At 40.6% G+C, this 16,649-nt stretch overlaps 1 protein-coding gene across 1 annotated transcript in view; it reads right to left on the bottom strand.

Moving 5' to 3' along the window:
• The window catches only part of CUX1 (cut like homeobox 1), a 210,525-nt gene that overhangs the window by 56,121 nt on the left and 137,755 nt on the right, over window positions 1–16,649 (bottom strand). The window contains exons 9-11 of the mRNA XM_009275491.1: window positions 14,056–14,104; window positions 3,511–3,615; window positions 614–802 (exon numbers count right to left, since the gene is read on the bottom strand). Coding sequence (XP_009273766.1) covers window positions 614–802; window positions 3,511–3,615; window positions 14,056–14,104 — 343 coding nt within the window. The remainder of the gene's footprint in view (window positions 1–613; window positions 803–3,510; window positions 3,616–14,055; window positions 14,105–16,649) is intronic.

The following is a 16,649-nucleotide window of genomic DNA, read 5'->3' as shown; positions in this document are numbered from 1 at the left end:
TATGCAAATGAGCTGACTGGGCCGCTAATTATAAATGGGAGTTACTGTGCAGCAAATATATAGTTAAAAAAATAATTAAGTGGTTATTAAGGCTAAAAAGCTTTCTCTCTGTGTCTTGATTTTACTTGTTTTTATGCTCTAAATGATACACTTCCCTTTTCCAGTGGAGAGAACTGGAGGGGATAGCAGGTAAATTCAAAGACAGACCATAGCACAATAAACACCCCTGCCAAATCTGCAGTACCAATCACTGGAATGGGAATTAAAAGTTCTAAAACCTAAGAAGGATTTTCTGTGCCTTTTCAGTTCAGCTATTTCACAACATATCCATGGTAAACATACGTTGGGTATTGTTGGTGGTTTTAATTCTAAAGGTAGCCATGTTCTGCAAAAACAAATTTCAAAACAATGAGAACTAGGTAAATTAAATTTCAACAAAACTGTGATCACTTAGAATAAAATGTCACAGAAACTGGAATTCAACAGCATCCTGAAGTAGCCAATGGCTTTTATGGTGCCTCTCAGAACCACAGAAAGCTTACATCAGTAAACCCCAATATTGGTACGTCAATTATATCCTTTGAAAGCTGCTGAGCACAGAACCGAGCCTTACTTTAAGTGTGCTGTTCTTGGCGGTCAGCTGCTGCTCCAGCTGTGAGATTTGGCTGCTGGAGTTCTCCCGCAGCTTGGTGAGGCTGCCCTGGAGTCTCTGGACATCTTCTACAAGCTGGGCAATTTCCCGCTCCTTCGCAGCCAGTTCTACTTCCAAGCTGGACCGTGTTAGAACCTCGATGGCCTGCTCCTAATGTGAAAAAAAAGTGTTAGACCACATAAATAAAAAAAGGAACAAGCTTGAATTCAGGGCAGCTAGGCAAGGACCAAGAACGGCATTGGGTGGCATGAGAGACAGGAACAATCTCTAAATCTGGGACTCCGGTGATTGACTGCGTGGATCTGGAAGATGAACATTTCTACTCCCCAGGACAGCTCTTTGGTAAAATAGGGATAATGGAGAGAATAAATTTCCCTATTTCATAAGTGCACTGGAAAGATGCAGCTGTGAAAGTCAAGGGATTCGATTTAGATCTATTTATTATTAATAGTCCAAATGCTTTGACAACTATGAAAATCTGTGCTTACAAAATACTAATCAGATAAAATATCCTGAAGTAATAGAGCAGAATTTCTTAATCAGGAACGGCAGAGTCATGTGCCTTCGGCTCTTCGTACGCGTGCCACACGTTTCAGGCAAAGTTGTCAAAAATTGCCCCAAAGTGCTACTTCCAATGAACTTTCTCCTTGCATGAAAATTGTTTGCTGTTAATATTATTGCTAGCAACTAAAGCCTCTCCTCCATGGCGATGAAGGTAGATGTGACAGCTGTTAAGACAAGGCCATTCTCCCTACGGTCTCCACTTTCAGAAATTCCCTTTCCTAAATCAAGATCTTTCTTCTTCCAGTTTCTCACGGCTGCAAAATCTGTCCTCAAGTCTGAAACTTCCTCACTAGACCGACCTTCCAGTAGGACAAGAAATAAGAGAGGACAGAGAAGTTAAGAAGGTAGATCTATTCAGGAAAGATAACACACACTAATTGTACCATGTCTTTTGTCTCCTTTTGTGTTAAGAGATCAATAGCTATAATGCATCGGAGAGCTCTGAACCCCTCTTCCATGAAGAACATAAGGAAATCCTTGTGCAGATCTGGGGAGCACGAGGCAGCCCAATGATGAACGCACGTTCCATTAAAAAGCCTAAAACGCATCTTACAAAGGTTAATGGCTGTTCCTCAGAAAACATCAGTGAAGTAGGAAAGAATCCATTTACTAAGAGAGAGACAATGATCGAAAGCATTATACCAAAGATCCTACAGCGAGAGAGCTGAAAATTCAACCCACCGACGCTGTCACCCAAGCACTTTCCTTACAATTCAAGATGACATTGCAGCAGATTGAAATATAGTCCATACCCTCTTTTCTGGAAAATACAGGCACGACAAAATACCTTTTCCATATCTTCTAAACACTTAGCTTGATTCTCAGTGACTACATACCATTGTATCTCACAGGAAGCTACATGTACGAACAGCAGTTAACAACGCTCTCCTATTACACTGAATTATACTTTTAACTTGAAAAAACCTCTAATTTGCTTGCATGAAACATCACAAGTTGTATAATCATCTGCTGCTTGTGCCTATTGAGACTAGAACGTAGAGTCTGAAATAAGATAGATAATGATCATTTTCATCCCGCAGTAGTTGTCATATTAAATATAAATGAAGTGCAGAAGTACTATTAAATACAAGAAAGACCTAATGTTAAAATAATGATAAGACTAGGACACGAGATAGGAAGAGGCAGGTAATTCAGAGTTACAAGTGATATTCAGCCTTTTTATTTTTTGTTTTGCAGCCTGCCTGTCTATCTTTTGACTTCTCTGAGAAAATACTGGGTTGCATTAATAGACGACCAAAGCGATCTGGAGGACTTAGGGTTTGTTACTCATTGTCTGCAAATGTATTTTAAAGGCAACCATGTGTTTCTCTGATATCAGTGTCAAGCATGTATATGGCTTGCAAGAAAAAAGCAATATAAGAGCATGATTTCTTTTGTTTGTTAAATCTGCCGCTTAGAAGTAGACTAAATTTCACTTAATTGCATATTTACATTTAAATACCCCTATTTCTCCTTTGGCAAACAAATATCAAAATAATCTGTCTGCTCATCTGTGATACCTGTTAATCCAGGACCAGCTGGAGTCCTGTAATAGCACTCTGTGCCCGCAAGGTCTGATCAGCAGAGTCAGCGCTATCAACCTCCCCAAACAGCGGTGTTTGCTTTGTTTAGAAACACACAGAGAAGGCAAAAAGCAGCCAAACCTTTAGGAGTACAGGATATCTTCTCAATTTTCTAAACTTCTTTTATCGGGTATATAGGTGTAATTCTCAGTTTAGATATATTCAGTGAATTCTGGAATGATACCGAATTTATTTCTGGTTCCTCTGACAGCCCATACACTAAGAATAACAAGACCCAGAAACGGGCAGGCAGCAGGTCCCCACTAAGGCAACCAACTCTGGCCAAAGTTGGTCCCCTCCGTCTGAAGCTCCGTGCCTCTGCTGTGCCCTCCAGGCAGGCGTGTGCTGATGGCCCACCAAGGCACTCTTTGTTATACCGCATTCCTGCCTTTATTTTTCCTCTGCTGACGCTCTTACCAATGTGAAATAATTTCTGAGAGTTGCTGCTATCCACCTGGACCGGCAGCCGTGGAGAGCTGTGGATCACTGTACCGGTCACCACGGAGCAGAGCGACCTCTGTCCTTCCCGTGGTCTTCTGTAGCCACCAACCCCCTTAGAAGTTTAACCAAACCGCAATCCCAAAGGAACACAATTCCTTCAGTTAAAATATTACTCCAAACAGATATTTTTATAGCTGCAAGCATAAATTGAAAGAGCTGTACTGCAGTAATGTCAGAAACCTGTAAGAGTCAGTAAATATTTTCTCTCACCACATCAGGTGCCTTCTGGATCTGCGTAGCAAGTTGGAGAGATTTGTTAGCTGACGAGAGCTGCTCCCTTAAGGTCTCTGCCTCTCTCTGAGCCACCTCTGCCCTCTGAAGGAAATGAAAAGGGGTGAAAAGAGAAAGTACATTCAGTTTAACAACTGACAATTATTACAAGAACATTCATCAATTCATGCCTGACTGAATATAATTGATTTTCCTAAACACTCAACCTAATAAATGTTAGAAAAAAACATAGAATGTGATGGATTTTTATTTTAAACAGTACAAGGAAGAAATAATTGAGCGATTATGACAGTAATTTAACGCTAGGAGCAAGGAATCCCCTGCTGATACTAATGCTGCGGCCCACTGAATTTCCCAGACTGAATAAATACAAGTGGAAATGGAGTCTTTTTATTCAATTTCTTTCTATTCTCATAGACCAAGCAGATTTTATTGCAAGGTTCCTCATGGGAATAATTCTCACGGGTAAATGCTGAATTAAAAGATATTCTGACCATTCTCTCTAACACACATACAGTGTTGTGGGCTGTCTTTCTTCAGTAATTATTTCCCAAAACATGAATTGTTAGATTCTGTTCTTTCAGCAGGTCTATTTATTCAACAATATTTAACCCTAAACTGACAATTTTGCACAGATCAGTTACCAGCTGCTGAGGATTTACGCAATATCTGATAGCCTGTGACTTGGCTACCAGACAAAATTCCCATACAAATATTGAAGAATAATAGAAAGGAGAAAGGCAGAATTATGAGGAAAGATTGTCTGTACAAGAGTTTGCGTAGAGACAGATGGATCAGTAACTTCAGGCAATAAATAGCAGCAAAGTCCTTTCCGTAACTGTGTATAAGCTTCTGTTAAGAAAGCAGAACAAAACCTGGTTGTTTTTACAGTATATGCTCCTCTTGGTCAGACTTTCTTCTCTCTTTTTTGTAAAAAAATGTTTTATTTTTATAAAAACACACTGTTTACCTCCTTGAGTAATGACTGCTTTTCACCTGGGCTACTCCATGCAAATCACGCTGCACTTTCAATAGAAAATAGCTAAAATAATTTTCTATCTCCACTTCCAAGACATATCACCAGCTCTTCCAAACCCATGAACTCCCACCAATCAAGGTCTAAACTTTTCTTGACCAACTTTTACACGGATGGGTCCCTCCCTTTATTGAATAATAAATTCATTTTTAAACCACCAAAACTGCCGTATTTCTGTGTGCCACTCCCTGCTTTTTCAGCGAATCCTTTTGAAAACCTAAGTCATCTAAAATAGTGAATATAAAACCTATACCCCTGCGTGCGTGCATGGTCTGTGACTTACTAGTCAAAGCAGAGACTCTGTCTGCATGTTTAATCAATCAGTAAACTAACAGCAATCAAATACTAAATGCATCATCTGTGCTATTTGCTCACAACATTATATTAAATGATTTTGCATAGGTTCTACCGCTGTAATTAAAATGTAACTGTAAAAAGTACAGTAACATGGCTCTAATAATCAGAGCATGGGACACAACCTATTCTGTGCATGAAAAAATGGTAGCAGCATTAAGAAGGCACAAAAAGAGAAAGTTTATGTTGTTTATGCAGCTGGATAATACTAGAATAAAAAACTGAGCTAACAATACAGATTGAGATAAATTATTTTCTCACACTTTATTAGATGTGGATGTACATATACTGATCTAATAACTGCTAAACAACTCCAGCAAAGCAGGACAAGTTACTACACTGTGGCACTCGCTCTTGCATCTACTGCTGTATAAGTAATGGGTTTCGCAGCCTTAAGCAATTCTGCTGATGGCTTCCATTCACAGCAGCATTGTTTTGAGAATCTATTCAGCTTGCATGCAAGCAAACCACAGAGGATATTTCTAATAGATGTTACATCTGCATATACAGTAAGCTGTCAGCTGCCCTTTCTGCATAGCCTCCCCAGCCGATTCAGAACACCTGTTGTGATCCTGTGAGTAATATTGGACAAGATTTCATACCATGCATTGTTAAAAATACATCAATGGAAACTTTGGGCAATTCTGTTTGGGAAATACTGATCAATTATTCTCTTTTTTTTTTCCAGAATGAAAGCTTTTTAGAGCCAGAATTATAGATGTGTTCAGTGTCTGGAAAGCACTTTTGGGTGCTATTGCAATATAAATTATAAATTACACACAAAAACCTGTTAAAAGAATCGTAGTTTCAAAATTGAGCACTTAGAAGTTTTGAAAAGCCAACCCCAAGGCCGCAGGTATGTTCGGCCACCCCCTGTGCACAAGGCTTCAGGAGGCGGGCTGGAACCGCACAGTAACATGCTACTGCTTTTTTCCAGCGGGACTCCCTACTTCATTCAACTCTCAGGATGAATATTCCTCGGTGAATGAATATTTTGCTTTGTCCTCCTTGTTCCGTGTGTGACCTCTGTGGCTTATTTACTGCAAACTAATCCCACCCTCCTCTGTAGATAGGATTAATCGCTTCCTTACGGGCTGTGCTCTGGTTTCCACCATCAAAGGATCTAAGTGCTCCAGAAGCGTTAATGAATGCACTGGCACAAACCCCTATTTTGAGCTATATGGGTTCCCCAAGCCCCCAGCATATTTCCATTTGGGTGCTCTGCACGGCGGTGTCAACCACAACCTCACCGTGTGGCACGGGCTGTGTTTGGCAATTTCTCACCTGCTCGCCTGCACCCAAGACCCCGTACAGGGGCTGCGGTGCTGCTCCCCGGCAAAAACCTCTGGTTTTACCTCTCTGACTCCTACCCTTCTCTGCTTGTCACTTTGTCCCCTTCCTAATTCATTCTGGCCACTGGAAGCAGCGTTTCTTTCTCTGAGCTTCACGGTGCCTTTAGCTTCAGGCAGGCAAAAGCAAGCTCGTACCTCGCGTGACCTAACAAACACACGCAAACTTCCAGAATTTGTCTTACCACCACGATTTCCTTCTTCCTCTTTTCCTCGTTGCTTCTTCTCCAAGTGCCTTCGCAGCAGCCCCGTCCTGGTCCCTATCCTCCCTCCCTCCCCACCACGAAGCCCCTCTCCATGCTCTCACGCCGACGTTGCCCGTCTCCCCATCACGGCAGGGGCAGTCTGGAGGAGCATCTCCCTCCCAGTGCTCCCCGTCGAAGTGGCACTGAACCTTACATTACAACCAAGAGAAGAAAACCCTGGCTGGTTAATGTTCACCCAGCCGGCGCAGTGATAGACTGCAGTGTGCTTGGGACAGGCACGGACATCAAAGCCGACAAATTCAAACCAGATTCTGTTGAGTTTGTGTGAACTTGGGTTTTTTTCAGACGCTTATAGGCTGGCCAAACTTGGGGCTTTTTTTTTTTTTCATTGCTACTTGAAGCAACAGAGATACAACCCTGAGAAAAAGGCAAACCCTCCCTCATCAAGTGCCAAGTCGCTTCTCTTAAATATGGGCACAGCAGGCTCCTCACCAAAACAGCAAGAACAACTCGTAACATGTGGGGAAAACTGGATTTTTTTTCCTAATCTTGTTCTTAGAAACGGTTGAACAATTTTTCCTGAAATAAGAAAAGAGAGTGCAGCCAGAGACAGACACCCAGTATGGAAAATGGCTGAAACCTAGCAATCTTGCACAACTTGGAGACACTGGAAAAGTTCATGCAACCTTCTCTTTGTGTGAAACTATCCCACTTTGGCTAAGAAATATGTATGCCACAGTACAGTTGCTTTTCATCAGTCAGTGCTAAAACTCTTGGTTTCTTACTTCCAAATCTACTATGCACAGCCTAGAAAACCCATGATGACCAGTGACAGTCACACTACAGGCCTTGGTAGAGATCATGCAAATCCAGCATTGTCTAAAAATGCTATTTTTCTGGATAGCTCAGTCATACAATTCCTCCTAATTTCCATACCGCCGTTTTTCTAGCATAGCGCTACCTCCCTGGTAACAAAACACTTCAAAATACTTTCATTCTCTTTAATATAGCATGTAAATATTGTACTGTTCACAGTGGAGCCAGTAGGTCGTGATCATAATGCTGCCGTCTGCTTTCCAATTTAAAAAAAAAAAAAAAGCCTCACACGATATCCAGTTCAAATTATTCTCATTGTTTCCTGACAAGATAATGAATAGCATGAACTGAGTGCTCTTCTACTTACAGTAAAATGTTAATTTGATCAAAGACCAGTGGTGTGAATAGCAAAATGAGATACTTACAAGCAAAAAAGTATAACCTTTCCCTTAAAGTTCCACCAGCCAAACTATATTTCCTTATTACATGCTAAATTCAGTGCTATACATGGCAAAATCTTCCTATGGGCTAGAAGTGTATATTATCACAAGTAATTCTGCTAAGTTAATGAGCCCGGTTATGGCAGTAATCACCATACTTGGTTTTAAGCGCTCGAAGCTGACGTTCTTACTTGCAAGCTGCCTCAAAAGCTATGTTTCTCAGAGCACGAGATCAATTACAGCACACCGGTTCAACGTGCTTCAATTTTCTAACTTTTGAGATATAAAAATTTATTTTAAAACCTTTAAACAACCCTAGCTTTCACAGAAAAACAGCAAGATTATCAGAAAATCTGTGACATGAAAGGCTCTTCAGGGCTCTGGCACCTATTTTTTCCAGCAATGGAGAATTACACAAAAAAAAGAAAAAAACTCCAACAAACAGAAGAGGTTGGGTTGTCTTCATTCTTGTCTTCAGGCTATTGCACTTTCCTTTGCACACTGAAAGGCTGCCAGATAAATGTATTCCCAACTGAAAGCCAAGCATTTACAGGAAACTCCTGTGTTTGTATGAAAATAATATTAACCATATTTTGCTTTTATACAGCACTTCTCCATGCAAGGATCTCAATGCACTTTATAAAGTAAATGTTATTATTCCCATTTTACAGATAGTGAAATCAGACGATTAAGTGAATGACCTCATCTGCTATAAAACGGCATAACTTCACTGAATTCAGCGGGGCTATGGCACACCACGATAGCAGAGGATCTCATTCATTGCAGAGGGAGTCAGAAATAAAAAGCAAATACTCTGGCAGTATCTGTGTTAGCCTTGGTGCAGATGAAGGAGTCATGTCAAGACGAATACCCTTCTTTGTGGAAATATAAAAACAAGGACTGCCTTGCCACTGGTTTTGTTACCACTGGTGGGTCAGAGCAAAACCCTCCCGCACAGCACTTGCACTACCTATATTGCGTTGCATTTGTGTTGCTAAGAGGAGAATTTATTCCATCTGCTGCTCAAAAACATACATATTTTATAGCAATCTCACTTAGTGGGAATACCTTTTCAAACCATTTTCCAATGTGATTTGTTAGAGATAGGAAGGTACCATACTCCATGAAATAAAAAAAAAATAATATTGAGAACAGCATTTCTGCCAAAACGCCCTGGTGAGGTTTTCTTTCTACTTCTATAGCAGACACTGTTCCATGTATTTTAGTGGTAGTTCGGTTCCAAAAAATGCTTAAACTCACTACCCCTTCCTCTACAGATCTTAAAATCTAACACTACATTTCTGTGGAATAAGTAATACTGATCCAGTCTAGATTCTTTAATAAATGGTTATGTATTACAGAAAGAACAATTGTTCTTGGTTTATTGATAACAGAAGTTTCTGTATTTGACTTTCTTTCCCCAGAAAAAATAAGAAGTAGAAATCTGGGAGCACTATCAGCACTGTGAAGATGTAAAGAAAACCAATGGAAACATTTTGCTTTTCCAAAGGGATAACTTGGCAGAGACACAGAAGAAAAAAAAAATATTAATTCTTTCTCTATAGCTTTCACAATATAGTCCACCAAAAAAAGTGTCCCATGTTCTCTTTCTGTTATTGCTACCAGAATCTAAGGATACCTATATCTGAGTCTGTTTTTCAAATCTATTTCCTTCTCCTCAAGATTAAAATACAATAACCCAGGATCAACCAACCCTAACGGAAATTCTTCTCTTTTTCTTTTAAAAGTGAAAAAGCACTTTTTTTTCAGGAAGTCCAAATTACAAAGCCCATTAGACTTTTTTTTTTTTTTTTTTTTTGTTTAAACAATGTGAACTGAATGTATGAAGCCAGTAGACGGATCTGGATACCTCAATGACATGAAACCACAAACTTAGACTCAGTATTAAAATCTTAAAATGACACACCCCCCCTCAAATTTAACACTCCAAAGTATTTCTGTTTTTACAACATAGGAATTACTCTTTTCAATAGAAACCTCAGTTTTTCTCACACACAACCGGGTGATTCCACGTTGCTAGATGAAGTCTAGAAACAGAAGGATAATTCATTTGAATAAATTTGTCATCCCAAAGATTCGTGACTTACTGCTATAAACACTGTGAGAAAGGTGTAAACTTGAAACTGTACAGAAAAGTGCTAACCATAAATATTTGTGTAAAATATACATTCAGACAACTGTAACTGTTGCAAATGCAGAAAAGTACACTGGAGCTTCATTAACTTCACTGATTGGAAATTACAATATTCTGGGAATCAACCAATAAAAAATTCAAAGATGCTATATCCCAAACTATGATAAATCATTTATTTTGACAAGTAAGGGTAGTTTAGTTTTAATTATTTATTATTATACTTCGTAGCATATCAGAAAATATGCAGTGATTTATTGTGCAAAATGAAATCTTAATAAAACGAGTCCCTTCCCCAAACTACAGGATTATTAAATCTTCATGGAAATGCGAAGGTGAGCTCTCGGGTTATTTCTGTTATCGAGCTGGTGGGTTAGTCAAGTGAAAATAAGTAATTCCTATTGCATTTAGTTATATTTTGACTTCAGCCCTTTACATACCCAAGCCATACAAGTCATACAACCTCGGGGATGAGGAGGAAAACAGAGAGGGATAACAGACCCCCGCTGCCGCTGCCCACAGCTCCTCTTGCTGTCTTGCAGATGATGCAGTCGCATCTTACTGCTAAAGCAAGCGGGGGCTATTGGCTTCAGACTTTACACCCCTGCTAAAGCTACATGCCATGGAGCTAATGGCTCCTCTTGAGGCAGGTATAGGTAGACCAGCCATTTTAATGTGGTGTTCTTGTCCTTTTTGTACTGGTTTACACCTCTCAAGACTTTAAAGTGGAAGGGTTACTCCACTGCCACCACCGACACCCACCTCCCAGCCAGGACCGGCCTCACCCTAACAGAGGGTGTAAATTGGTGTACTTAAATGACTCTGTTCGAGCTTTGTCAGTCTGAATGAGACTAGCCCTGCTGCAAAACCCCACTCAAGCTCTCGGATTAACCACACTGAGTGCCCGGATTAGCAGCTGAGAAAGGGCTGTCATCCCAGCAGCCCTGCTGCCACCACATCGCTACCTCCAGCACCTGCCTCCAAACCTCTCCAACCCCAGTTTGCTCTGCTCAAGTGAGGGGTTTATTTCTCTCATTGGCTAGGGTTAAGGTTTGGAGCAAAATTCAGTTTATACCTTGAGTTAACGACACAATGGAGAGAAACCCAGCTCTGCGGGCACTACACCTTTTTCTTTCTAAGCAGAAAATTACAAAGCTCACTGGTATTTAAAGGTAATTATTTCTACGAGCTAGTAATTTCTTCTGGGGATGATAGCACAGAAACAAGCCCAAAAAGCTCCTGCATGAAACAATCCGAGGATCCAAACGAGGAAAAAACAGTGGGAGAAGAGGGGTGATGAAGCCTGAAGACTAAGAAGAATGGTCCATGCTTCACCTAACAGGACACGAGGGTGGGAGTTACAACATCAACTCTGTCCCCGTGGCTTTCATCACCCAGAATATGGACACCTGGATCAACGTCAATGAGTATCCTCTCATTCCTGCAGAACTGGGGAGGGAAATGGCACTCCCCACCTCTTAAGAGTCAGAGAGGTGTCCTCACATAAAGCAAGGGAAGTTCAGAAATGCCAGCTCTGGGTTTAAAAAGGACAGTAACTGAGAAAGGGATCTTCAAGAAATATCAGATACTTAAAAATTTACAGCAAATATTTTTCACATTTTCAGTGGAAACATTTTGCTGTTCTGTAAATTTCTGCTCCGAATCCCAGTCGTTTGGGTCAGTGTTAATTCCAGAGCAGCAAAACATCACATCAAAATCAGCAAGGCAGTCTATTCTCAAAGTAGGAGTCATGCTGTGCATTACTCTTTAAAGGTAGCCTTAATAATGGGGAATAAGTGCTTACTGAAATGGTAAAAGGAAATGTTAATTTAACTATTAAATACATAATTATGTTAAGTACTTGTTTCTGCAATTGTAACACTTCAGCCTGATGCAAACTCACTTTCTGGCCTGTGCAACGGATTTAATTTCTTCCAATTTTTTTTTTCAACTCTAAGGAGGTAAAACACAGGAATTGCTGCTACAAAGATTACTTAGTTATAATTTATAGAAGTGTTTTACAAAGGTAAAGCATCACACAAGACAAGGACTACGGGCATGTTTCAGCAAATCAGCTGAGCTACTCCAGCAGCTCGCTGCTCCCGCTCCTCCACCGCTGAACTCTCCCTTCCCTGTCTCCTCTGAGGCCACACACTCCCCTCACGTCCCTCATCTCGGCGCTGCTGCTTCTCCAATGTTTTGTTGAGCTGCCTCAATTTGCTAAACCCACAGAAAACAAACCTGGCCCCTTCACCCCAAATTCAGGCTTTTCTGCAGTTACTGAGCTCAATGGACTCAATGAAGGGTCTCCCAATTGCCAAAGCTGCTGTTAGGGAGGGGACAGGACCACAGCAGCCGGAAGGGGGAAGCAGAGGAGGGGGAGATGGGGAAAGGGGAGATAGAACCACCTCTTCTGGCTTTACAACAGCTCAGAGGAATTGCACGCTGATGTCTACATACAGATTCAGAGTTTGCTGAATTACAACCCAACTAACGGTTATGCACATAAGCAGTTATAAATTTTGACTAATTAAAAAACAATGCAATAAAGTAAAAAAAAAAACCACCACATTGCAGATTTGTTCCAGTTAGATAGGAAAACATCTTTAGCATTTCTGTATAAATAGATATATTCCATTTTAGTATGGCAATGAGGAAATCAGAAATACCTGTTCTTTAACTACAACCACCTTTCTACTCTGAGAAAAAACACCTACTGGGTAAATCATTGCTACAACTTTGCAAAATGTACTGCCTTTGCAAAAATCACAAAATAATTCCACCAAAACATCTTTAACACCTACATCATTTCTAAAAAGTCTACAGCTTTTCAAATAATTACTAGCACTTTCATAAATATTTAATGCTGTCTACAAAAGTTCTTTGACAGAACTAAAACCCACTGTGCAAACCCCAATTTTCTTTTACTGACTAAATAATCAACCCAACAACTTACAAATCTGCCTTCTGTTTCATTAGTATTTTTCCAATTTATAAAGAATTCATGTAAAGGACAATATACTTGCTATACTTGTCAGCTGCACCAGGGGAGCGTGGGGGCTGAAAGCTGATCTAGCAAAAGGGAAAAGACAAAACAAAACAGCAGCTGGAGCGGGGGTTAGTTTTCAACAGGATCAGTGACCTGGTCTGGCTCATGGTGCTGCTCCACAAGCACTACCGACAGCACAAGGCGTGCAGCAGGACTGCATGGTAGGGAAGGAGGTGCAACTATTCTTCCTGGAAGCAAGCTGCTCTTAGGTAAGCTTCAACTGGATTATAAAACCATAACCTGAGAGACTTAAGATCTGTAATCTCTGATCTTACCTGACAGAGGGATTAATGAACCTCACTGATAAGCAAATGCCTGGTTGAGGGTTCCCTCTGTGAAACCATCACCCGTTGCATATATCACCTGTGAATCCTGCATGTCCATACACATCTCCATCACCTCAAACAGTCACACAAAGTACAGACTGGACCAGAAGGGTGCTTTACTGGGGTGTTAGGTTTGGGTTTTTTGAAACTTTTTATTTTAAAAAGTTTCACACAATTGTGCCACTTTCTCGGGAGCATGTGCACTGTGAGGGAACACGGGAAAGACATTTCACAGTCTACCAAATTAGCATCCGCAGGAACAAATTACAATTTCTTTGTTCTCCTGCACGGCACAGTCCGATCCAACCCTTGCTAAAAATTAATACACCAATAAAACATATCAGAAAAGGAAGGAAAAAGAAAAGTCCAGAGAAGTCCACAAAAGCTGGAGCTGCAGCAGAAGGTCAGGCTTCCCTAGGTCAGGCTGCTGGCAGCCCTGCCACTGCTGCAGGGCAGAGGCCCTTTAAATTGCGTAAACCAGTTACCTGGATGTCCGAGTAGGGGCCAACGTGATGGATTTAGAAACATAAACCCAAGAGTAACTATAGTGGGAAACTTAACTTTAAATTATTAGAAGGTAAATATATGGCAAGCACTACTCTACTGTGCATACAATCCTCACAGAGTATCCCTAAAGAGCTGTATTTTTCTCTAAATTTGCATATTTTCTTACTCTACACACTTATGACTGCTAAGTGCATATAAAAGAACTGTCATGAAATCCAAAAGAGAAGGGGGAAAAAAAAAAATCAAAGTCACACTTAGAATTTTATGAGGGACTCATTTAAAATCCTACCTGATTTGCTCTTTCAAGGTCTGTCATGATCATCTCGATTTCATCAGCCCTGGGAGAACAAGAGAGCAGAAGTACTGTTATCACATGAAGAATGCCTGCTATATGAGTTCATGCACAGTACAATTGCAACATTCATACAAACAATACCAATTTTCAATATTTTTTTAAAAGGACACAGTAAGACTGATCAGCTAATCTTTTGACTGGTGAAATCCTCTTGGATTTCAGCTTTGTGGACTGGTTTGCAAGTCTCCAATTCTTTTGCCTGTTCCCTTTTTGCAACAAAATAAGCGTATCAATATCTGAGCATCTTCATTAGATCTTTGAAGATCTTACTCCCCAACCTTCTGCAGAAGGGCAGCGTCATCTTTCCTACACGTAACGGTGATTCACAAGTGATAATTATGAAGAAGTCAAAGACTACAGTTCTTCAGTCAACTACTTGTGTACGTGTAGACAAAAGTAGCTCTCTTCTGTTTCAGTGTGCCTAGTTTAGTTCTAAATTTGGCTAAAAAAAAATCATGAGGTCAAAGAGACCAAGAAATTTAATTTTACATTATGCAGAAGAGAGTTTTTTGACACAAATTTATGAAACTAAATTTAGACTCAGGCTCTTAGTGCAATTTACAAAGCTGAATAGGAAAGTCAAAGGGTTGAAAACTATACAGTCAAGGAAAAATATGATCCTTCACATACGTGTGTTAGGTGGCAGCTACCAGCCTCGACCCTTTAAAAACCCCAGCATTTCTAAGACTTCGCTCACAGAAATGGATCCAATCCTTAAGCAATCTTTTTTTATCATCATGCTGAATCATGGGCAAATATTTCACACTCACGCTCTCACCTGTGAAAGGTACCAGGACAAGGGCCTACAGACCTGAAAGTACGTTCTGTATCAATATAATAAGATACATTACTTCTCCCCAGACATTTTGCCTGTCTTATATCTCTGGACCATATGGAAGCAATAAACACTATCCTCATCTCCTATGAACAGCAGCTTTAACCAGCAAGTCCTTTTGCAATCTGCCAACACCATAATGTCTGTTTTTTGTTTTTAATCTGTAGCAGATCATTATCAGTAAAAGCTGTGAAATACTGGAATTCCCTTCCTCTGCCAATGCAGAAAAGTCAGGGTTTGTTTTTCTGCTGATCCCACAGAAGATCCATTTTTCTATGCAGGTGTTTGCTGGGAAAGGTGGTTAATTGAAGTACATCAGGGTACTGGCACACTCGACACTGGATCATTACACTGAATATTGGCTTACTCTTCAACAGCATTTTAGGTTTCTGTGTGCACAGTTAGGGAAATGCAGTAAAAGATCATAATAAATAAATGTGTATGTATATAAATAAATGGAAAATTATTTTTAATTACAGCCTTTAATGTTGTCGGGGCAACATGAATTGCCTTTTGAAAAAAATCTTTTGGACAATAATGGAAAACAGATGAACATGTGTTTTCTTGTGCAGGAGAAGCTAATGTGCTCTTACATTGGAAAGAAATCATGCACACGATGTTTTGAATTAATAATAAATAATAGACATTAGTTACTGAATTGAACAATCACTCCTTGGGCAAATAAGGATTCAAAGTGTGCAGGGAGTAGCCAAAAGACTAACCTGGACAGGACAGGTTAACATAAGCCTACAATAACACTTTCAATCTCTTTAGCCTCTGTAGTTGCGAAACATCTTTTGTTTTAGACTCCAGCCCCCAAATACTTGTTAATCCACCTAAGGAAATTACAGTATTTCACATGGAAAAGATGTCCCTAAGACCATGCAAGTGACCCCATTATGTATCTGTAACAGAGATAAGAGGGAAGAGAGCATCCTAATGCACCGAAAAAAAGTTTCCCAGCATTTTACAAATATTTTTAGCCAGGATAGTTTAAGGATCCTCTTTATATAAGCTTATGTATTCAGGCTGAATTTATGTGTGAATGCCTCAGGTTATATGGAGCCAGTAAATGATGTCTGGATTATGTCACATGCCTCCCAGATCAGAGCTGGGAATGTCCCATCCCAACACGCCGGCTACAGCTTAAGCGAATCCAGTTTCCGCTCGCTTTTCTGCAGGGTTTGGAGAACAATAAAATCACTGCCTTTCCTCCCAAAGAGGGGGTGCCAGGTATCAGCCAAAGGTCTGAAAAACTGCAGAATCTGAGAAGAGTGAAGGACTCAGAAGCACAAAACCCTCGGACCAGGAGAGGAAGAGCGCCCTGCTTTGGGAGCAGAAGGGTTGTTTTTCAGTTCAGCCAAGGGAACTTTTTTTTTGGAGAAAAGAAGATGACTCTGATGCAGAAGAGATGAGTGGGAAGGGGCAGAAGTGTGAGGGGGTCTGGACCCATCAAAGGGCCCTCAGCCACCTTTAAAGGTCACAGAGGCAAGTGAAGGGAGCCAAGGGTAGGGAAACAGATGAAGACAGAAGAGCGAGAGAAGGAACAGAAGGATGTTGGCCAAAGGACTAAGGGGAGACGGGACCAAGAGCAGTAAAGCAGAGGAGCACCCCGGGCCATTGGAGAGGTGTGTGGCTGCCAGTAAAACAGGCCGAAACACAGGACGGTGCCTGAAAAAGGAGGTGGAAGGAC

The sequence above is a fragment of the Aptenodytes forsteri genome, unplaced genomic scaffold (genome assembly GCF_000699145.1).
Source record: "Aptenodytes forsteri isolate BGI_AS27 unplaced genomic scaffold, ASM69914v1 Scaffold347, whole genome shotgun sequence".
In the NCBI taxonomy this organism is placed as follows: domain Eukaryota; kingdom Metazoa; phylum Chordata; class Aves; order Sphenisciformes; family Spheniscidae; genus Aptenodytes; species Aptenodytes forsteri.
This window is presented reverse-complemented; position numbering and strand designations above follow the sequence as displayed.